Source organism: Oryx dammah, unplaced genomic scaffold (assembly GCF_014754425.2).
Source record: "Oryx dammah isolate SB20612 unplaced genomic scaffold, SCBI_Odam_1.1 HiC_scaffold_4, whole genome shotgun sequence".
Lineage (NCBI taxonomy): Eukaryota > Metazoa > Chordata > Mammalia > Artiodactyla > Bovidae > Oryx > Oryx dammah.
Genome location: NW_024070188.1, coordinates 51,412,843 through 51,435,787, shown reverse-complemented (window position 1 = coordinate 51,435,787; position 22,945 = coordinate 51,412,843). Strand labels below are relative to the sequence as shown.

The 22,945-nt window shown below is 45.7% G+C and overlaps 1 protein-coding gene across 1 annotated transcript in view; it reads left to right on the top strand.

Annotated features, from left to right (window-relative positions):
- Positions 1-1,466: 1,466 nt before the first annotated feature.
- NT5E (5'-nucleotidase ecto) overlaps positions 1,467-22,945 on the top strand; it is a 69,363-nt gene continuing 47,884 nt past the window's right edge. Inside the window, exon 1 of the mRNA XM_040238858.1 lies at positions 1,467-1,869. Coding sequence (XP_040094792.1) covers positions 1,531-1,869 — 339 coding nt within the window. The 5' untranslated portion in view covers positions 1,467-1,530. The remainder of the gene's footprint in view (positions 1,870-22,945) is intronic.

The following is a 22,945-nucleotide window of genomic DNA, read 5'->3' as shown; positions in this document are numbered from 1 at the left end:
AAAAATAAAGTCTGACACTGTTTCTACTGTTTCCCCATCTATTTCCCACGAAGTGATGGGACCGGATGCCATGATCTTCGTTTTCTGAATGTTGAGCTTTAAGACAACTTTTTCGCTCTCCTCTTTCACTTTCATCAAGAGGCTTTTTAGATCAATGATTGTAATAGTGTAACTCTAGATATGAGAAGATACAACAAGAGGGAATTTTTCCTGGACCATAACAGATTAAGAGAGGTAGGTGGTCCAGAGCCCTTTGGTTACCGTTGATAGACCTAGTCGAGTAACAGCACATTGAGTGGCCCATCAGCAAAATCTTTGCCAGATCTAGGAACGAGCCTTTAGGGCACTGTGGGACAAAATGGTCAGGAAATGCCTTCCAAAGTACAGTCGGATTTATGCCCATGAGAGAGCCCTGTCAACTACAAACCGGTACTTGCCATCTACCTCTGCAAGGATTAAATCATGTACTGCTGCAGCTGCTGACTTTCAGCATCCCCTGAAAGGAGTTCAGGGTGGGGAGCAGCAATGAGGCACTGTGTGCTGGTGCGGGGGTGGATGCTGTGGGGAGGGGGGGATGGTGTGAGGTGGGGGGATGAGGGGGGAGATGGGGACTGGAAGGATGGGCCAGATCTTCAGACAGATGTTTTCAGGAGCTGATTTTATGAGCCCAATTCTTGTATTTCCTCACATCAAGAAAAGCGCTGCAGTCCTTCATGGTGACGACTATTTCTTGTGACTAAAGCTTCCTGAGACCAGTAGAAATTTTCTGGAAAAAATAGGGACTTGATTGCATGTACTCTGCCTTCACCAAAATCACATATATATTCTCCTTCCCCCCTACCTCTTTAGAGCAGTTTCTCAGAGCTATTTGAGGTGCTACCTCCCAGGCTACAGTCCTTTTTTTGCCCCAAATAAAACTTAACAGTCAACTCTCAGGCTGTGTATTTTTCTTAAGTCACCACTCCCACAGCCCCCAAAGCACAGCGCTGCCCTCGCTCCCTCCTCTCACCTCTCTTCCTTTCCACCTCCTCTCTCTTCCCTCTTCCCCTTCTTTCAAGTGAGAACTGGCAACCACAAACCCACAGAAACAACGCATCCCTCTAGAAAAATTTAAAGAGGCAAGATCAGCGAAGACCTGGAAGCGGAGTGGACCCTCCAAATCCTCCCGCGCACCTCCCAAAGAGCAGCCCATCACCGATAGTGGGACCACCAGGGTCCAGGCTCCCTGGTCGGGCCGGGACCGCGACCGGTGCCCTCTTCCCGCGGGGAACAACCTCCTCACTGTTCCCGCCCGGAGCGAGTGCCAGCCGCCAGCCGCGCCCGAGCCGCCCCTCTGGCCAGGGTCGGACGGGGTGACCGCGGGGGTGTGCGCCTGGCCGTGTGGGGCCGGCCTCGGGAGAGCCCGCCCCGGCCCGGCCCAGCCCCGCCCGCCGGCCCGCGCCAGCCTCCTTCGACTCGCCGCCGCCCTCCTTCGACCGCCCGTCTGGCTCGCACTCACCGGCGCTCGCGCTCTCGCCACCAGCCGCAGCCATGGATCCCCGAGCCGCCCGCACCCCGGCGCTGAGGCTCCTGGCGCTGGGCGCGTTGCTGTGGCCCGCGGCGCGCGCCTGGGAGCTCACCATCCTGCACACCAACGACGTACACAGCCGCCTGGAGCAGACGAGCGAGGACTCGAGCAAGTGTGTCAACGCCAGCCGCTGCGTGGGCGGCGTGGCCCGGCTCGCCACCAAGGTGCGCCAGATCCGCCGCGCCGAGCCCCACGTGCTGCTGCTCGACGCCGGCGACCAGTACCAGGGCACCATCTGGTTCACCGTGTACAAGGGCACCGAGGTGGCGCACTTCATGAACGCCCTGCGCTACGATGCCATGGTAAGACCGCCAGCCCGGCAGGCTGGGGAGCCCCCGGGGTGGAGTGCCCGAGCGAGAGAGATGCCCAGGTGAAGGAGCCGCAGATGGTGAGGCCGTGGGTGGCGAGCCTAGGACCCCGGCGCCGAGCCATGTGGAGAGAAAGCGAGACTCCCGGCAGTCTTCCAGGTGGATGCTTACATAGACGCCCCTTGGCTGATTCGTCTTAAATGGACTGATGTTGTACCTCCACCAAGAAATTGGGCACAGTTACCCTGTGCCCTGGACCGAGGTAGACCCCTCACATATCTCTCATTTACTGCTTGGTCTTTCGAAGAAATGCTTTATCTCCAGTTAGTTGGAAGGGAAACAAACTCAGGGACAAAGAGGTTAAGTGCATTATCCAGGTCATCTGCTCCAAGAGAGCGAGTGAGACAGGATAATAATAGATCCCAGGTCCCTTTGACCCCAGAGCTTAAGCGTAATTAAGCTCACAGTCTTGGGGAGAATCCCAGCTGGACACCTTCTGTGTGCAGCTGACTTTCTCTGTGCCTTAGTTCCTGCCTCTAGAAAACAGGGTAATAATCCTGTCTGCTTTCAGAGGGTTGACCGACACATAGTTGTTGTTTAGTTGCTAAACAGTGTCAGACTCTTTTGCGGTCCCATGGATTATCATCTGCCAAGCTCCTCTGTCCGTGGGATTTCCCAGGCAAGAATACTGGAATGGGTTGCCATTTCCTTCTCCAGGGCATCTTCCCCACCCGGGGATCAAACCCGCATCTCCTGCATTGGCAGGTGGATTCTTTACCACTGAGCCACTAGAGAAGCCCACTTCAGAGGGTTGGCTGGCATATGGTATTACCTCTTTAAATGTTCTTATTATTACCAGACACTGTTGTAGAGGTTTAAAAACAGAAATAAAGAAACTTCCCTAGGGAAGCCAAAATGCTGAAAGCCCTGGGTTTCAAAGAATTTCATTAAAACCAGTTTGGCAGCAGAGATGTAGGAAGAGAGTCCCACTTAAGAGATGAGAGGCTGTTAAAACATGTGTGAGAGTTGAAGTGCCAGTTCCCCAGTGCTCTGTTAAAGGTGATGCCTTATTTTGTTGGACTGAATTCTAGAAAAGGAGCAGAGAGGAGTGGCACAGTAATAAATAGGTATGACTTTTGTAAGTCAAACTAACGCCCGAGTTTAGCCCTGTGTGAAATCCTAGAGTGAAGGGATTCTGTGTGGCGAAACTAGGGGAAGAAATCCTAGAAGTTTTACAACAGGAACAGAGCAAGGGGTCCAGGGAGATGTGGTATGTGGATATGGGAACCAGGGAGAGGTGTGGTCCTGCCTGGGATACAGCAGGCTAACGGTACACTTTGTATCAGAGGAACAGAGAGGTGGGCAAAGCACAGTGTTGTATTTTTCCCCCTGGAAACTTGGAGAGAGGAAGACAGGAAAGATATAGGGTGGGTAGACTTTTTTTTTTTTTCCAGGAAAGCTCATTGTAGAGAGATGAAAGAAGGACAGAGAGGTCCTCTCTAGCTGATCGTTGGTTTTAAGGTTATCAGGAACACTCAGAGCCACTGCAATTCAAAGGCTATGAGCCCCATAGCCTTTGTGTTTATCTGGGGGACTTGCCAGCATCTGGACTGTGCCAAAGACTCGTAGGTCTCAAGAATTCTGTGTGTGGCCTCTTAGTGTTCTTATCTCAGCAGCTGGACATGCCTGATGCTAGGTAATGACAGAATAAATATTTATAAAACTGAATTGTTACTAGCCCATCGTTGCCATTTCCTCCCAGAAAGAATAAACCTTACGTGAGTTTGTTTTGATTTCACATACAAACCACAACTTTCTAAACTCTTCTTTTCGTGACGCTCTTTTTTCCACAGTTGTGTAGACTCCTTTCGGTGGAAAAAAAAAGTGGGTAATTCCCAGTTTCCCCAAGTGATACTGTTTTCCTCTTTCAGATGAATTAAGCTCACAATGTTAATCAAGTGTTTATGATAAGATGCTGGGTGAAGCTGAAGCAATCTGCTACAAGTTACAGCCCATCACCACCAGAAATGTTTAGAATACTTATTGTTGGATGGATTTACTGTCTTTTAAATTTCACTCAAAACAATTGGACTGGGGCCTGAGGAAAACTAGGCAACTTATGTAATGTTGGCAGGTTGGGAAAGAGGAGGAAAGCCAAAGGTAAGGTTGGTGGCCAGATTCTTGATACCATCTCATCAGAGTCACTCCATGCAGGTTTGACAAACATGGTTTGACCTGCATAAAATCTTAGTTCTTGTCATGCTTTAGTAGGGGATAAAGCTCTGCCACATTCACTGTGTTTTGGTTTTCCAGTGGCTTTTCACTGTCATTTTGCTTACACACTGTTCAGGGAGTTTATTGCTGTTCTGCTGTTAAAATCTACCCCCAGCCCACCGACCTGCTGCCACCTGTTGACTCTCAGGAAGCTGGAGATGTAGATCAGGGTGGAAAACAGTCATGAAAGGATATCCCCAGTTCTCTAGAAACTGGACCTGGTTAGAGGAGCCACATCTAAGGATGCATGGGTTTGGAGGGCAAAGAGGAAGTGACTAGAATTTAACTTAACCCCAGGAGTTCCCTCAACCTCTGGACCTGAAAGCCCCAGTGTGAACAGCTAGAGGGGTTCTTTTTTTTCCTTATTGGTAGCTAGTTGCTTTACAGTGTTATGGTGGTCTCTGCCAGATATCAACTTGAATCAGTCATAACTGTGTGTGTGTGTGTGTCTGTGTGTATCCCCTCCCTCTTAAGCCTCCCTCCTCCGACCCATTCCACCCCCTAGGTCATCACAGAACACCAGGCTGGTCTCCCTGTGTTTGTTACATAGCAGCTTCCACTAGTTATCCATTTTACACATGGTAGTGTATATATGTCAATGCTACTACTCAATTTGTCCTACTCTCTCCTTCCTCCGCTGTGTTCACCAGATCATTCTCTATGCCTGTGTCTCCATTCTTCTCTGTAAATAGCTTCATCAGTAGTGTTTTTGTAGTTTCCATATATGTGCATTAGTACACAATGTTTGCTTTTTTCTTTCTGACTGACTGCACTCTGTATAACAGGCTCTAGGTTCATGCACCTCACTATAACTGACTCAATTTCATTCTTTTTTATGGCTGAGTAATATTCCATTGTATATGTGTACCACAACTTCTTTAGCCATTCATCCACTGATGGATATCTAGATTGCTTCCTGGCTATTGTAAACGGTGCTGCAGTGGACATTGGGGTACCTGTGCCTTTCAGAATTCTGGTTTTCTCAGGGCATGTCACCAGTAGTGGGATTGCTGGATCGTTTTATTCTTAATTTGTTTAGGAATCTCCATACTGTTTTCCACAGTGGCTGTACCAATTTACATTCCACCCAGCAGTGCTGGGGGGTTCTGATAGTACTGGAGCCAAAGACAAGCTTAGAGACCTCTGGACCCAGCTGCCAGGCAGAAAACTCTAGAGGGAGGCCATCACAAGCTGCTAGTTAGTGTCGCTGTGTTGGTGGAGGCACAGGAAGACAGCTCTGATGTACTCACCATGTGAGTTGGGCGGGTTGCTTTCTCTGAGCTTCCTGTTCCCAACTGCAAGACTGGCGGGACAACTACCACCCCACCTCTCTGTGTAAGACTTTTGCAAGTGATCCATGAGATGGCAAATGTAAAACTCCCTAGCTTCCTGCTGGCTCAGAGTAAATACTCAGTAAAAGTTAGTTCCATGTGTCCTGCCAAAAAAAAGAGAAAGCTGTGAGTAAGGGAGATTGGGGTTTTAAGCTCTCAGTTTATCTGATTCTGACTGCCCGCACAGCCTACCACCCTCCTCTGCCCACTCCACCAAATTTTCTATGTCCCATTTCTGAACTATTCTTTTTTTTTTACATTTTTTTGTTTTTATAGAAAAAAATATTTTTAAATGCTAATCATGTAACATATTCCGTCAAGACTTACTAGAGGTTGGTTTTTTTTTTTTTTGGTTTGGGCTATTCTTCATGTTTAGTCATTGAGCAGACTTATGTGAACCCCCAAAAGCACAGAAGCAAAGGGATTCATCTCCAGGGATGGGATTCTCACCACCAAGGTGGGCTGTGGGGAAGGGCAGCCTCCTTTGGGCCCTGTTATAAGGCCCTGGCCGCTGAGCCCAATTTCTGTCTGACAGCCAGCAGCCTCAACCTGAGCAAACCACTCCCTGATGCCAGAGCCAGCAGCCTGAGTGGGGACCATGGCCCCTGACTTTACCTCACCCAAGCCCAATAGACCCCCTTTAGCCCACATGCCTCACCTTCCATTTCCCATGTAGGCAGCCCTTCTCGCATGTTGCTGTTTGTGTTTGATTTCTATGTGGGATTGTAGAACCTTTGTTATAGTTTTAGTTGCTTATACTTTTAAGTTACACAACTCATTCTGTTACTCAGCTCATTGTTTCTTTTGTCCTGAACTGGGCACCCGCACGGTGCCTTGTGCGCCATGAAAACCTCCCCACATTTTAGCTTTTGCTCCCCTTTGATGGGTTTGGACATGGGACACATCATGCTGAAGTTCCACAAATGTGCTGCCCCAAATAGCTTCCTGAGGTCCCGCCTGTGAGACATCCTTTAGGATCCATACCCATGGCAGGATTGCTGGGCACAAGGATGTATACACTTACTCAAGAACTGACCACCAGATGGCCTTCCTGGGGCCTTCTATTCACCCCACCCGCCCCCAGGCAGATATGACCCCACCCCCACCACATCCTTACCCCTACTTTGCATCATTCTCCAGCTTTCCAAGAGGTGTAAAATGACATCTCACTCTCTGAGCCTGTGTTTTTCTAATAATTAGTAAAATTAATATGTTTGTTAACTTTATGGGTTTCCTCTGCCCTAACTGCATGATCACATACTTTGCTCTTTCTTTATAAATTAGGTTTGCTCTAGTTTTCTTACTTTTCAAGAGTTCTAAGTATTGATCCATAATCAATTTTATTTTTTCTAATTTTTTTTGGCCTTGCCATGCACCATGTGGGATCTTAGTTCCCTGACAGGGATTGAACCTGTGCAATGGAAGCACACTGGACCACAAAGGAAGTCCCTGCAATCAGTTTTAGACATTGTTGTTTCCTCCTCCAGGGGATCTTCCCAACCCAGGGACTGAAGCTAGGTCTCCTACATTGCAAGTGGATTATTTACCATTTTTAGATCTATTAATTTTGTCCATAGCACTGTCAACTTGTTTTATTGGGTGGGAATTTTTAGGACATCAGGCCCAGGCCTGGGAGATAGCAACTCAAGTGACCCTGAGAGAACTGCCTCAAGGAGGCAAGGGGAGGAGCCTGGTTGTATAGTTTTGCAACATCAAAATAGTAGATAGTTTGAACATCAAAAGAGTTATGCCAGTTAAAGAAAACTAAATATCCCAAGTTAAGGATTGTAGTGCTTTATATAGTTTTATATAATGAGTGTAGTGCTATATAGTTTTATATTAAGAAGGGTAGTGCTTTATATAGTTTTGCAACATCAAAATAGTAGATAGTCTGAACATCAAAAGAGTTACGTCAGTTAAAGAAAACTAAATATCCCAAGTTAAGGATTGTAGTGCTTTTCTATGTATGGAAAGTTGCAAGAGTCTGGCTCACTGAAGTCATTCCTTTGATGTGTACCTCTAATATCTGGAGCCAGTATGTGTGTTTTCATATCCTGATCTTCCTCAGGGCTCACCCTAGGGAGTCGCTGCAGTCTGATGGCTGCTAGATAGCTGGTATTCATCTCCTTCTCAAATTCCCTTAGGGCCCATATTGAGGGCTGCCATCTCTGATGACTGTGACATCCTTGTTTACTGATATGGCAGAAAATACTCCATTTTTTAGTGTCTTTTCATTGAACAGAAATCCTCCACTTGGTATAATCAAATTAATTTTTTTTTTGTCTTATGGTTTGTGCTTTTGCAATTTTACATAAGATTTCGGCAATTTGAAGCTTGTCATCCCCAGCACTCATCATTGGAATTCAGACATGAGTACTGTTCTCTCTGCCTTTGAGAGATGGTGAATCTATAACTGGAAATATGCCATTCAGCTCTTTGAGCCATCAATTCCTCATCTGTAAAGTCTGAGGGTCCTCACATCTCTAAACCAGTGGTGACCTGAGAAATATTTTGATTCCATTTCAATTCAGTGGAGGGATGGGAGGATGAGGCAAAGGTGCAGAAGCAGGAATCTGTAAGATGGACCAGCCTGGACCCGAGCAAGGTGGCAGGAATCAGGAGAGATGGAATTGCATGCAACTTACAGGCCACCCTGAGAAAATGGGGCTCTGCTCTGTTGTCATGGGGAGCCACTGGAGGTGTCTGAGTGGAGGAATTGTGGTTAATAAAAAATAAGTATTTTGTCTCTGTCTGCAGTTCCTGGCACATAGCTCCCCAAACTCTTGAGGATACATGATCAGGGTCTCTATATGTCAATGAGATGATTGATGGCTGGAGACTCCTAGGCATCTTCAGAGTGAGATTAGAGAGTAGGTATTAACCTCTGGGGAGAGGCAGGGACCCAGAGACTGAGCTAATCACCAGCAGTCAGGGATTTGATCAATTATGTCAATGTGATGAAACCATCGTAAAATGTCCTAAATGGTGAACACACTGAAGTGGTGGCACGGTGGTGTGCCCAGAAAGAGCAGGGAAGCCCTGTGCACCCTTCTGCTTGCACACCTTGCCCCATGCATGTCTTCCACTTAGCTGTCCCTGAGTTGCAGCCTTTATAGTACACCAGTAACCATAAAAGCAAAGTACTTTCCTGAGTTCTGTGAGTTTTTCTAGCAAATTATCAAAACTGTGTAGGGTCTTGTGGGGATCCCTGATTTACAGCTGATGTATTACAAGTACAAGTGACCCAAGACTTACAACTGGCATCTGAAATGGGGGCAGGCTTTTGGCTCTGAAACCAGGATCTGTGATTTGATGTTCACTCCTGGTAGACAGTGTGTGCACGCTAAGTCGCTTCAGTTGTGTCCTACTCTTTGCAATCCCATGACTGTAACCCTCTGGGCTCCTCTGTCCATGGGATTCTCCAGGCAAGAATACTGGAGTGGGTTTTACTGGAGGGGATCTTCCCAACCCAGGGATCGAACCCGTGTCTCTTGAGTCTCCTACATTGGCAGGTGGTTTCTTTACCACTAACACCACCTAGGAAGCCCCAGGTAGATAGTGTCAGTATGGAACTGAATTGTTGGACACCCAGTTGGTAACCTCAGAGACCTGGACAATTAGCTGATATGAGAAAACACTTCTCAGCCACAGAGGGAAATCACAGTTTTGGAAGAATGAATAGAAACGGATGGGAGGGCAAAGATACCAGAAAAGAGGAAGGGAGAATGGGGCTGGACAGTATAGTCTAGTCGAGAGAGGATGAAGACAGACTGAAACTGGGCAAAGGGCTTGTATGCCTGCAGTGCAGAAAGCTGACGTCTTAACAGCAGACATTTGCAGCAAAGTATTTATTGCAGGGCGCCGAGCAAGGGAGTAAGAGAGAGCCTCAGATCCATTCCCACTTGGGTTTTGAGTTGAGGGTGTTTTTAAAGGGAAAGAACAAAGAAACTGAAATTCGTCATCATTTTGTGATGTTTCTCAGTCACAGTTTCGGGAGCCAGTAAGTCTCTGGTTTAGGATTCTCAGGCCAGGTGGTCCGTGACTTGGGGGCCTATTAGAAGAGCAATGTGAAATTGTATGTTAATGATGAAATCTACAACAGCGGTTCCTCCACTCTGGTTGATTACTGTTCTGTTAACCTGTGGTTGAGGTCAGTGGGGACAGGAAGCGAATAAAGTTTTGAATAGAGAGATTAATCATTAACTTGGAAGAGAACTCGGTTTTAGGGGCACTCCAGGTCAGAACTATGGTGATAGGGAAAGACAGGCTGAATCCACTGGTGCCATTTTCAGTAGGAAGGCAGCATGGCACAGGGCTAGGAGGGTGAATTGGGGGTGACTATCTGGGATCAGGTCCCCTCCCTGCCACTTAAAATCTATGGAGTGTGAGCAGGTTCTTGAATCTCCTGGAGGTTTTCTTTCCACAGGTGTGAGGTGGGCGTGATCATGGGCTTCTCCCCATAGGTTGTTGTAGGGTTTAAAGGAGATAACAGAGACTTCCCTGGTGGTGCAGTGGCTAAAACTCTACTCTCCCAATGCAGGAGACCCGGGTTTGATCCCTGGCCAGGGAACTAGATCCCACATGCCACAACTAAAGATCCTGTATGCTACAACAGACTCAGCACAGCCAAATAAATAAATAAATATTTTTAAAATGAATATTAAAGGAGATGATAGTGGGTGTAAAGTCCTTTGCACAGTGCCAGCCACAATCAGGGGTCAGTAAGTGCTGGCTGTACTCACCTTCTGTTGGCAGAGGTGGCTCAGAAGAGCTTATAATCAAAAGATGACTAAGAGGGTTCAAGCCCGAGACACAGGGTGAGTCAGCGGTGTTTGACACTGCACCTCAAGAGTGCAGAGGTGTAGTAAGATTACCCCCTGACAGCTAAAGCCTCCCATTTCCAGGCTTTTCCTGACTTAGTGGGCATGCTTGTGCCCATGAGGTTGTGGCAGACAGAAGCAGTAGAAAGAGATCTGGATAGGACCTCAGGACACTCAGGTTTTACTTCTTGGCTTTTCCAGCTCCTAGCTATGTGAGTTTGGGCAGCAGATTCCTCATCTATAAAACAAGGGATTTGGAGGGGGTGGTCTGCCCATGTCGTTTCTCAGTGTCTCACACCCTGCCCAGCTCTATGTCTTGCTTCTAATCTGCCAACACAGCTCGACTGGTCCCAGGACTTAATAGTACGCATGGGTCTAAGTTGGCCTGACAACTCTTGTTTCTCCTCCACAGTTCCTTTCATAGAAGCTATTTTCTTTTGGAGGGATAGCTTGGGTCTTCCCCCAGGTACCTCCAGGTGGCTACTGCTTCCAGACAAAGAGGTTCCCAGGATTTTAGATGGAGGGTTATCTGTTTTGTAATAGAAAATGATGGCCAAAATGGGAGGGTGATGAACCCAGTTTCAAGTCTGTTTTCTGTGAGGTTTACTTACTTTTTCAGGCCATGGATATTCACTAGGGGCTTCCCTGGTGGCTCAGATGGTAAAGAATCCACCTGCAATGCAGGAGACCTGGGTTCAATCCCTGGGTTGGGAAGATCCCCTGGAGAAGGGAACAGTACCCACTCCAGTATTCTGGCCTGGAGAATTCCATGGACAGAGGAGCCTGGCGGGGGCTACAGCCCATAGCGTCACAAGGAGTCAGACACAACTGACTGCCTTTCACTTAATGGGCTTCCTTTGCAGCTCAGTTGGTAAAGAATCTGCCTGCAATGCAGGAGACCCGGGTTCAATTCCTGGGTTGAGAAGATCCCCTGGAGAAGGAAATGGCAACCCACTCCAGTATTCTTGCCTGGAGAATCCCCTGGATGGAGGAGCCTAGCAGGGTACAGTACATGGGGTCACAAGAGTCGGACATAACTTGGCGACTAAACAACCAAGCCTGTGCCAGACTCTGTGCTGAGTACTTTGGACAGTAAACAAGACCTGCCAGAGGGAAACTTACCGTTCAGTGAGGGGATTGTGCCCATCTGAGCCCTTCTTAACCACATAGAGAAGCTGGGTAAGACCTATGAAGGCGGATGAGCAGGGAGAAGCAAAGCAAAGCAAAAATGACTGAAATTCTAACACCTGTGCACAAGGTTTCTCCAACTACAGATCCCATCTGCAGAAGACAATACTCAGGTATATGAGCATTATGTCCAGATCCACAGTGGGTGTGTTTCCCCTCCTCTCAGAAAAGCAATCCATAAGCAAATAGGGAAGTCACCTTATATTCAAGTGCTTACATAGTCTCTCATATCAAGGAAACTGAATTACTTTATCCTCAGTAACAAAGGCACCTGGTATTCAAATGCTTACAAAGTCTCTCATATCAAGGAAACAGAGTTACTTTATCTTCAATAACAAAGCAGCATGTTCTGGGAAGACAGACTAGTAGTGCTGGTTTGGAAAGCTTGAATGGCAGTGATGGCATTGTTTTGTTGTTTTGTTTTATTAAAGCATAGAAGTGAAAGTGAAGTTGCTCAGTCGTGTCCAACTCTTTGCGACCCCATGGACTGACTATGGCCTACCAGGCTCCTCGGTCTGTGGGATTTTCCAGGCAAAAATACTGGAGTGGGTTGCAATTTCCTTCTCCAGGAGACCTTCCCGACCCAGAGATTGAACCCAGGTCTCCCCCGTTGCAGGCAGACGGTTTACTGTCTGAGCCACCAAGGAAGTGCTTGAAGCATAGAAAGCATGGAAAGTTGGTGGTTATCCCTAGAGCTCAGACCCTGAAAGTTGTGCATGTCTGTCGATTGTGGATCCTCAGGTCTCAGTGATATGTGTGAACAGCCCCAACCCCATCCTGTGGCTGTTGTCCCCAACCTCTGCTTCCTCTGTTCCAGTCTGAGTTCCACATCAGGGCTGGTCTGGGTGAGACCAGCCTCAGGCACGGAGGAAAGGAAGCAGCAGCAGCTTCTGAGCTCATCTTGTCCTAGCATCTGTGTTTTCTTAACTGAAAATGGGAGAACCAGACAAGTCACACAACAGATTGGCAGCTTTCCCTGCTTCACTCACAAAAACATCTGGATGCTGTGTAAACACCCTCCCTGTGTGTTCTTCAACTATATAACCAGAACTTGCAAATCCTCTTGACACTTATTTTCCTTCACCTGAACAGTTGGCTTTATGGTTTAGTCACTAAGTCGTGTCCAACACTTGTGACCTCATGGACTGTAGCCTGCCAGGCTCCTCTGTCCATTGAGATTCTCCAGGCAAGAATACGAGAGTGGGTTGCCATTTCCTTCTCAAGTTGGCTCTATAAAGAATCCAAAAATAAGCTGGAGCCTCCTAGCTCCTCAGAGATGTACTGGGTTAGCCAAAGAGTTTGTTTGGTTTTTTAAATAAAACTAAAAGACATTCTTCATTTTCACAAAGAACTCTACTGAACAGTGTAGTCATCATTTTGTTCTACTACCTTCTGCCATTTTTCAGGCAACTTCATAATTCTGTCTTCTCAAAATGTTTTATGTTTTTGAGCAAAGAACTGTTCTAGGTACCTTTTACAGTCTTCCAGAAAATTGGAATTTTTCCACCAAGAGCATTTTGTAAAGACCAAAATAAATCAGTTCGGTTCAATTCAGTCGCTCAGTCATGTCCGACTCTTTGTGACCCCATGAATCATAGCACGCCAGGCCTCCCTGTCCATCACCAACTCCCGGAGTTCACTCAGATTCAGGTCCATTGAGTCAGTGATGCCATCCAGCCATCTCTCCTTTGCTGTCCCCTTCTCCTTCTGCCCCTAATCCCTCCCAGCCTCAGAGTCTTTTCCAATGAGTCAACTCTTTGCATGAGGTGGCCAAAGTACTGGAGTTTCAACTTTAGCATCATTCCTTCCAAAGAACACCCAGGACTGATCTCCTTTAGAAGCGAATGGTTGGATCTCCTTGCAGTCCAAGGGACTCTCAAGAGTCTTCTCCAACACCACAGTTCAAAGCATCGATTCTTTGGTGCTCAGCTTTCTTCACAGTCCAACTCTCACATCCATAGATGACCACTGGAAAAACCATAGCCTTGACTAGATGGACCTTTGTTGGCAAAGTAATGTCTCTGCTTTTGAATATGCTATCTAGGTTGTTCATAACTTTCCTTCCAAGGAGTAAGCATCTTTTAATTTCATGGCTGCAATCACCATCTGCAGTGATTTTCAAGCCCAAGAAAATAAAGTCTGACACTATTTCCACTGTTTACCCATCTATTTGTCATGAAGTGATGGGACCAGATGTCATGATCTTCATTTTCTGAATTCTGAGCTTTAAGCCAACTTTTTCACTCTCCTCTTTCACTTTTAAGAGGCTTTTTAGTTCCTCTTCACTTTCTGCCATAAGGGTGGTATCATCTGCATATCTGAGGTTATTGATATTTCTCTTGGCAATCTTGATTCCAGCTTGTGCATCTTCCAGCCCAGCGTTTCTCATGATGTACTCTGCATATAAGTTAAGTAAGCAGGGTGACAATATACAGCTTTGACCTACTCCTTTCCTATTTGGAACCAGTCTGTTATTCCATGTCCAGGTCTAACTGTTGCTTCCTGAGTTGCATATAGGTTTCTCAAGAGGCAGGTCAGGTGGTCTGGTATTCTTCTCTCTTTCACAATTTTTGACAGTTTATTGTGATCCACACAGTCAAAGGCTTGGGCATAGTCAATAAAGCAGAAATAGATGTTTTTCTGGAACTCTCTTGCTTTTTCAATGATCCAGTGGATGGTGGCAATTTGATCTCTGGTTCGTCTGCCTTTTCTAAATCCAGCTTGAACATCTGGAAGTGCACGGTTCACGTATTGCTGAAGCCTGGCTTGGAGAATTTTGAGCATTACTTTACTAGCATGTGAGATGAGTGCAATTGTGCAGTAGTTTGAGCATTCTTTGACATTGCCTTTCTTTGAGCTTGGAATGAAAACTGACCTTTTCCAGTCCCGTGGCCACTGCTGAGTTTTCCAAATTTGCTGGCACATTGAGTGCAGCACTTTCACAGCATCATCTTTCAGGATTTGAAATAGCTCAACTGGAATTCCATCACCTCCATTAGCTTTGTTCGTATTGGTACTGATGCTTACGATGGCCTATTTGACTTCACATTCCAGGATGTCTGGCTCTAGGTGAGTGATCACACCATTGTGATTATCTGGGTCGTGAAGATCTTTTTTGTACAGTTCTGTGTATTCTTGCCACCTCTTCTTAATATATACTGCTTCTGTTAGGTCCATAACATTTCTGTCCTTTATCAAGCCCATCTTTGCATGAAATGTTCCCTTGGTATCTCTAATTTTCTTGAAGAGATCTCTAGTCTTTCTCATTCTGTTGTTTTCCTCTATTTCTTTGCATTGATCGCTGAGGAAGGCTTTCTTTTCTCTCCTTGCTATTCTTTGGAACTCTGCATTCAGATGCTTATATCTTTCCTTTTCTCCTTTGCTTTTTGCTTCTCTTCTTTTCACAGCTATTTGTAAGGCCTCCCCAGACAGCCATTTTGCTTTTTTGCATTTCTTTTCCATGGGGATGGTCTTGATCCCTGTCTCCCGTACAATGTCATGAACCTCATTCCATAGTTCATCAGGCACTCTATCAAATCTAGTCCCTTAAATCTATTTCTCACTTCTATCATATAGTCATAAGGGATTTGATTTAGGTCATACCTGAATGGTCTAGTGTTTTCCCTACTTTCTTCAATTTAAGTCTGAATTTGGCAATAAGATGTTTATTATCTGAGCCACAGTCAGCTCCTGGTCTTGTTTTTGCTGACTGTATAGAGCTTCTCCATCTTTGGCTGCAAAGCATATAATCAATCTGATTTCGGTGTTGACCATCTGGTGATGTCCATGTGTAGAGTCTTCCCTTGTATTGTTGGAAGAGGGTGTTTGCTATGACCAGTGCATTTTCTTGGCAAAACTCTATTAGCCTTTGCCCTGCTTCATTCCATATTCCATGTCAAATTTGCCTGTTACTCCAGGTGTTTCTTGACTTCCTACTTTTGCATTCCAGTCCCCTATAATGAAAAGGACATCTTTTTTGGGTGTTAGTTCTAAAAGGTCTTGTAGGTCTTCATAGAACCATTCAACTTCAGCTTCTTCAGCATTACTGGTTGGAGCATAGACTTTGATTACGGTGATATTGAATGGTTTGCCTTGGTAACAAACAGAGATCATTCTGTCATTTTTATGATTGCATCCAAGTACTGCATTTCAGATTCTTTTATTGACCATGATGGCTACGCCATTTCTTCTAAGGGATTCCTGCCCACAGTAGTAGATATAATGGTCATCTGAGTTAAATCCACCCATTCTAGTCCATTTTAGTTTGCTGATTCCTAGAACGTCATTGTTCACTCTTGCCATCTCCTGTTTGATCACTTCCAATTTGCCTTGATTCATGGACCTAACATTCCAGGTTCCTATGCAATATTGCTCTTTATAGCATCAGACCTTGCTTCTATCACCAGTCACATCCACAACTGGGTATTGTTTTTGCTTTGGCTTCATCCCTTCATTCTTTCTGGAGTTATTTCTCCACTGATCTCCAGTAGCATACCAATCTGGGGAGTTCCTCTTTCAGTATCCTATCATTTTGCCTTTTCATACTGTTCATGGGGTTCTCAAGGGAAAAATACTGAAGTGGTTTGCCATTCCCTTCTCCAGTGGACCACATTCTGTAAGACCTCTCCACCACAACCCACCCATCTTGGATGGCCCCACACTGCATGGCTTAGTTTCATTGAGTTGGACAAGGCTGTTGTCCATGTGATCAGATTGACTAGTTTTCTGTGATTATGGTTTGTGTGTCTGCCCTCTGATGCCTCTTGCAACACCTACCGTCTTACTTGGGTTTCTCTTACCTTGGACATGGGGTATCTCTTCAGTGCTGTTCCAGTAAAGCGCAGCTGCTTCTCCTTATCTTGGATTAGGGGTATCTCCTCACAGCCACCCCTCCTGATCTTGAACAAGGAGTCGCTCCTCTCGGCCCTCCTGTGCCCGTACAGCCACCGCTCCTTGGATGTGGGGTTGCTCCAAAATAAATGGAAATCTGTAAATGCAATGTCTGGATGTGGTGGAGGAATCAGAACTTTGCAGCCCAGCTGTAACAGTTTTTGCCTGTCATCAAAGAAACATGCAGTCTTGCATTATCCTGATGGAAGATTATGCGTTTTCTGTTGACTAATTCTGGGTGCTTTTCATCGAATGCTATCTTCAGTTGGTCTAATTGGGAGCAGTACCAGTTGGAATTAATTTTTTTTTTTCTGGAAGGTGTTCTCCTAATAGAAGACTCTTCCAATCCCACCATATACACAATATCACCTTCTTTAAAAGAAGATTGACTGACCTTTGGTGTGGTTGGTGGCGGTTCATTTCAATTGCCCCACAATCTCTTCTATTCCACATATTGTGCAGTAACCACTTTTCATTGCACATCACAATCTGTTTTAAAAATGGAACATCTTACATTTCAGTAGAGAATGGCATGTGGAAATATGATCAAGGAAATTTTTTCACTTATGTGGAATGCGAACATCAAAGCAATTAACATAAGCAAGCTGGTACAAATGATTTTCAATGATTGATTTGGATATTTTGAATATGTCAGCTATCTCCTGCGTGGTATAATCATGATTGTTCTCAATGTCTCGATTTACTTGCTATCAGCTTCAACTGGTCTACCTGACTGTGGGACATCATCCAGTGAGAAATCTCCAGCTCAGAACTTCACAAACCACTTTTGACACATTCAATCAGTCACAGTATCCTCTCCATACACTAAATAAATCTTTTTTTTGCATTTCAATTGCACTTTCACCTTTTGTGAAATAACAAAGCATAATATGCCAAGATGTTATCCTCAAAATTAAAATGGCTACACAATAATTTACCAATTTAGATAAGTTTTTTAAAAATGCACACTGATATGACAGCTGTCACAATACAAACAAAATTGTTTTGAATGAAGCTAAAAGCATCTAAGCACTGCTTGAGCCATCTTGTGGGGGAAACGAATAAGCCTTTTGACCAGCACAGTAGTGAAACCTTCCTGGAACCCAAATAGTTGAGCAGGTATTTCTAAAGGTAATGTTGCTGTGGGTATTTTGCATGGTCAGAGAATTAATATAAAATGCTGTCTGTTCAGTACTTGTTTGTTCATTCATTCAACAGACACTGAGTTGACCTCAGGAATCTTTTCTGCCATTCAGTCAGATGCCACATTCATCTGCCAGGGACTAAGACTGGGGATTTGAAGCACAACCCAACACCAGAAGCAGCCACGATGCCTACCTTGTGATCTTCCCTGGCTATGGTTGTTGCTGAGTCTCCCTGAGTGATTGGCAACTAAGCCTCGTTGAGTGACAGACCAGAGTTTCCTCTAATCCTTAAGCTATAGGGTGTCCCACAGCCTTCTTCTTGGGATGAGCTAGAATCTAAGTGACTAACTGAATTCACGTGTTGCAAATTTCTGACATATGGCTCTTTGATGTTGTTACAATCGATTTCTGCGGATTAAAACCAAAATTCTTCTGCATCATGCATCCTGTGCTCCTCTTAATTCGCTTTCTGTTGTTTTTCTTCTACCTGGATTTAAGCCTCTTTTCTTATTTGGAACTTTTCTGACTGCCTCAGCTTTCATGTCTCCATCCCCACATTTGTTACTACAGCTGATATCATTGGCCTGTGAGCTTTCCCTGACGAATGCCTCAAGGTGAAGCTCACTCTTGGAACCCCGTCCATCTTTAACTGTCAGGGAGCCTGCATCTCTGTCAGGCTCTCTCACACACATCTCTGCCTGTGGTTCCCACTTGCTTTATGAATGCATGGATGGGTGTGTTTATTTCATGCTCTCTCCCTGTCTGCCTAACCCTTCCTGAGGGCAAAGACCAGGGCTGTGTTACTCAGCACTGTGGAAACCTGGAAGAAACCAGAGGGTTTTTTAATGATCGATCCCTCTCCAGATGCTTGTCTTGTTTTTTTTTTTTTTTAACATGCTCTTTTCCAGTATGGTTTAATCATAGGATCTTTTTAAAAATCTATTTGCAGAAGTCAGAGACCTTACTGTATTTTTTATTATTTTATTTATTTATTTTTGGCTATTCTGTGTCTTTGTTGCTGTTCAGACTTTTCTCTAGTTGCAGCAACTGGGGACTACTCTCTAGCTGTGGTGTGCAGGTTTCTCATTGTGGTGGCTTCTCTTGTTGCAGAGTATGGGCTTTAGGGTGCATGGACCTCAGTAGTTGTGGCCCCCAGGCTTAGTCACTCCACGGCATGTGGGATCTTCCCAGACCAGGAATGGAACCTGTGTCTCCTGCATTGGCAGGCAGATTCCTTACCACTGAGCCTCCAGGGAAGGCCCTGTCATAGGATCTTGAACATAGTTCTCTGTGCCATACAGAAGGACCTTGCTGTTTATCCATCCCAAATACAATAACTTGATTTTTTATTAGTTGTATTAGTTTTATAGCTGATTTGGGGCTTCCCCGGTGACTCAGATGGTAAAAATCTGCCTGTGATGCAGGAGACCTGCGTTTGATCCTTGGGTTGGGAAGATACCCTGGAGGAGGGCATGACAACCCACTCCAGTATTCTTGCCTGGAGAATCCCCATGGACAGAGGAGCGTGGCAGGCTAGAGTCCATGAGGTTGCAAAGAGTCAGACACCACTGAGCAAATAAGCACACAGCTGATTTACAATGTTTTTAATTACTGTTGTACAGCAAAATGATTCAGTTATACATATATATACATGTATATATATATATACACATTAATTTTTTTAAATATCCTTTCCATTATGGTTTACAGGTGCTTGTATTAGCAGCAGTTTGGCAGGATAGTTAAGGTTCCAGATGCTAAAGCTAATACTTTGTTCCAGTCCCAGCTATGCCTCTTGCTAGTTGTGGAAGCTCCATGCCTCAGGTTTCCCATCTCTGTAAAGGACAAGTAATTAGTACTTATCTCACGGCATTGTAAGAATTGAATAAATTAATATATGAACAGGGCTTAGCCATGTAGCATGAAAGTCTTAACTATTAATATTTCTTTTTGTCATGTATTTTTTTTCTCTTTCTTGAAATTCCCTTGTGTCAAATTCACTGGTAATTTTCACAGTCCCTTATGGACCAAGCAGGGGGCTGTGAAATGCCCCCTTTGTAATTCAGATCCTTGGCAGATTCCCAATAGAAAAAGATTTTTAAAAATTCCTTTTTCTTGCTAACTGCCTTCATGAAATCTATATAACGTTCATATGTGCACACACAAGACACTGAACAGTTAAAAAAAAACTTAAAAAAAAATCTGTTCACAAGCAAGTGTCAGTAAGATATTAATAGAAATATAAATGAAGACACAGGAAATGAAAAAGAGAACCAAACTGAGCTGTGAATTGTGATGCAGTCAGCTAAGCTTCCAAGCTTATTGTCTGATTCACCTTCTTCCAAGCAGTTTGGTTTCTTTTGTTTTACAACTTCCCTGGTGGCTCACATGGTAAAAAGTCTGCCTGCAATGCGGGAGACCCAGATTCAATTCCTGGGTCGGGAAGATCCTCGGGAGAAGGGCATGGCACCCCACTCCAGTATTCTTGCCTGGAGAACCCCATAGACAGAGGAGCCTGGTGGGCTACAGTCCGTGGGGTCACAAAAAGTTAGTCGACTGAGCGACTAACACTACTGCTGCTGCTTAACTACTCTTTATCAAGTGTGTTTTTATATCCTGTTCTTGAACAGCTTCAGTGGCTCACCTACCAAATCAGAGGTGAAAATGGAACCTATTTGAAAGGAGCAGGTGGGGTGGGTGGTTTTATTATTCCTTCAGTAAACACCTGCTGAGCCGCTGGTGTCAGGCACTCATCTGGCATTACCAAGGACCGTGGGACAACTGACATCGCTCCTGCGGAGAAAGACACGAACAGACAGTGGCAGCAGGGTGTGAATGGATGTGACAGGAGGGCGGTCTGCGGTGGCGGTGCCACTGAAGCCTTCTCACACACACATACACACACACACAGACACACACAGACACACACACAGACACACACACAGACACACACAGACACACACAGACACACAGACACACAGACACACACACACACACACACACACACGAGCTGCACCTGAGGTAGTTCTTACACGCAGGTGGCTTTGTGTTCCTGGAACCAAAGGTGCCTGGTCAGGCAGAAAAAAAAATGAGGAAACTCAGGGAGATCAGAGAGGGGCTGGTTTAGCATCTATCTAAGCAGGATGGATTTCAGTGGGAAGGGTGGAGCCTTGCAGAGACACCCAGTAGAGCTGGAAGCAGTGGGGTGGGGATTTGGGGACGTGCATTCTGGTGGATCCCCCCCCCCGCCCCGCCCCCCGCAGTGGGCGGGAGGTCTGAAGCCAGAGACTGGCTCAGAGAGTCTCGAAATGTCTAGGTGAGAACCGATGAGACAGAGTGGGGCAGTGGGAGTGCCTGGAGGAGGGGACCCCTGGAGGGGACGGTGCAGGAGCAGAAACAAAGGGGTTTCCTGGCTGGGTTGCCAGGAGGGGAGGCCTGAGTGGGGAGAGGAGGCCTGAGGGAGAGGGGAGGCCTGAGGGAGAGGGGAGGCCTGAGGGAGAGGGGAGGTCTGCCCCGTGCTACACTGGGCATTGCTCTTTCCTAGCACCTGGAACCACATGCATCCTCACAATAACCTTCATGGGTTATTGAGGCACGTGTTCTGCTGGCTGAATGGTGGGGACTGCCTGGACAGCAGACTCTGCAGAGCAGGGATCCATGGGGAGGGTATGGAGGGGGCAGTGAGCACCAGGTTTCTCCCAGGCAATTCCATGCAACATCTCCTGCAACAGGAGCCCAGGTCTCTGCCCCACCACCGACCCAGTTTCAGTGTCTGTAACCCCCTCACCTGGGTTCAAGCTGGGCTGGCCTGAAATTGGGGTGGGAGGTGTCATTTCAAACTTGGGAAAAAAAATCTACGTTTCCTGGTAACATTTGAAATAAAAATACTGCTGCGGGTTGACGCAAACCAACCAAAGATGTAGCATCAGACACTAGTCAGAGCTGGGCCACCGTGACCGCCGCCGCACAGCTTGCTTTATTCAGGGAGGCCTGGCATGTTCTTGGCCTGTGAGACACTCTCTCTCTCTGGGTTTTGCTGCTCGCTAGCCTTTTGTGGCTCTGTGTTCTGTGAAAATTATCACTATGTGGCTGCTGTGGCTTTCAGAACAGAACTCTTTATCAGTCTGGTGCCGGAGCCCAGAGGCACTGTGTCTGAACCTTTTTCCCACCGCAGCCCACACAGACAGGCCAACACAGGTACAGGTTACAGAGAAGAAGCTGCTGGGAACACCACCCAGGGACTGAGGACCGGTAACCCCAGCCTTGGACATTCAGTCTCTTTTTTTCCTCCTCCTCACCAATCATTTATCAAGTCGTTTTATCATCTGGTAGATATTTACTGAGCATTTCCCCTTGGTAGCTACATTTATTTTTTATTTATTTATTTGGCTGTGCCAGGTGTATTTGTCAGATGGGATCGAGTTCCCTGACCAAGGATCGAACCTGGGCCCCCTGCATTGGGAGCATGGATTCTTAACCACTGGACTACTAGAGAAGTCCATTTTAAATAGATTATGGGACTTGATTAATGCATATTCTTTTCTTTCAAATTTACTTTATTGATTTACAATGTTGAATTAATTTCTACTGTACAGCAAAGTGATTCATTCAAAGTGTACATTCTTTTTCCCATTTTTTTCCATAATGATTTACCACAGGATATGGAATATAGTTCCCTGTGCTATACAGTAGGAACTTGTTGTTTATCCATTCTGTATATAATAATTTGCATCTGCTAACCCAAACTCCCAATCCATCCTTCCTCTACCCTCCTTCCACCTTGGCAAACACAACTCTCTTTGTCCATGAGTCTGTTTCATAGTTAAGTTCATCCATATCGTATTTTAGATTACACCTATAAGTGATACCATACAATATTTGCCTTTCTCTGTCTGACTTACTTCCCTTAGTATGATAATCCCTAGGTCCATCCACTTTGATGCAGATACCATCATTTCATTCTCTTTATGGCTGAGTAATGTTCCATTGTATATATGTACCGCATCTCCTTCATCCACCAATTAATGCAGACTTCAATAACAGAGAGAAATGGCTCTGATCAATCACTTGTAACTGGAGAATTCAGAAAATGGGAGATGTCTCCATAAAGACTAAATATTCTGGCATAATAAGCGTTAGTCACTCAGTTGTGTCCGTCTCTCTGTGACCCCATGGACCAGGCTCCTCTGTCCATGGGATTCTCCAAGCAAGAACAATGGAGTGGGTTGCCATTTCCTTCTCCAATTCTGGCATAATGGGAGACCTTTACAGAAGGCCAGCCGATGGCCACCGACCTCCATGTGCCCTCCTGAAGACCATGAAGAAAGAGCAGAAGGCTCAGGTTTTGGGCCTATTCCCTGTGTCAGCCCCCAGTGCCACCCACTCCAACACCAAGGGCTTTGTTTCTCTCACTCTCACCCCA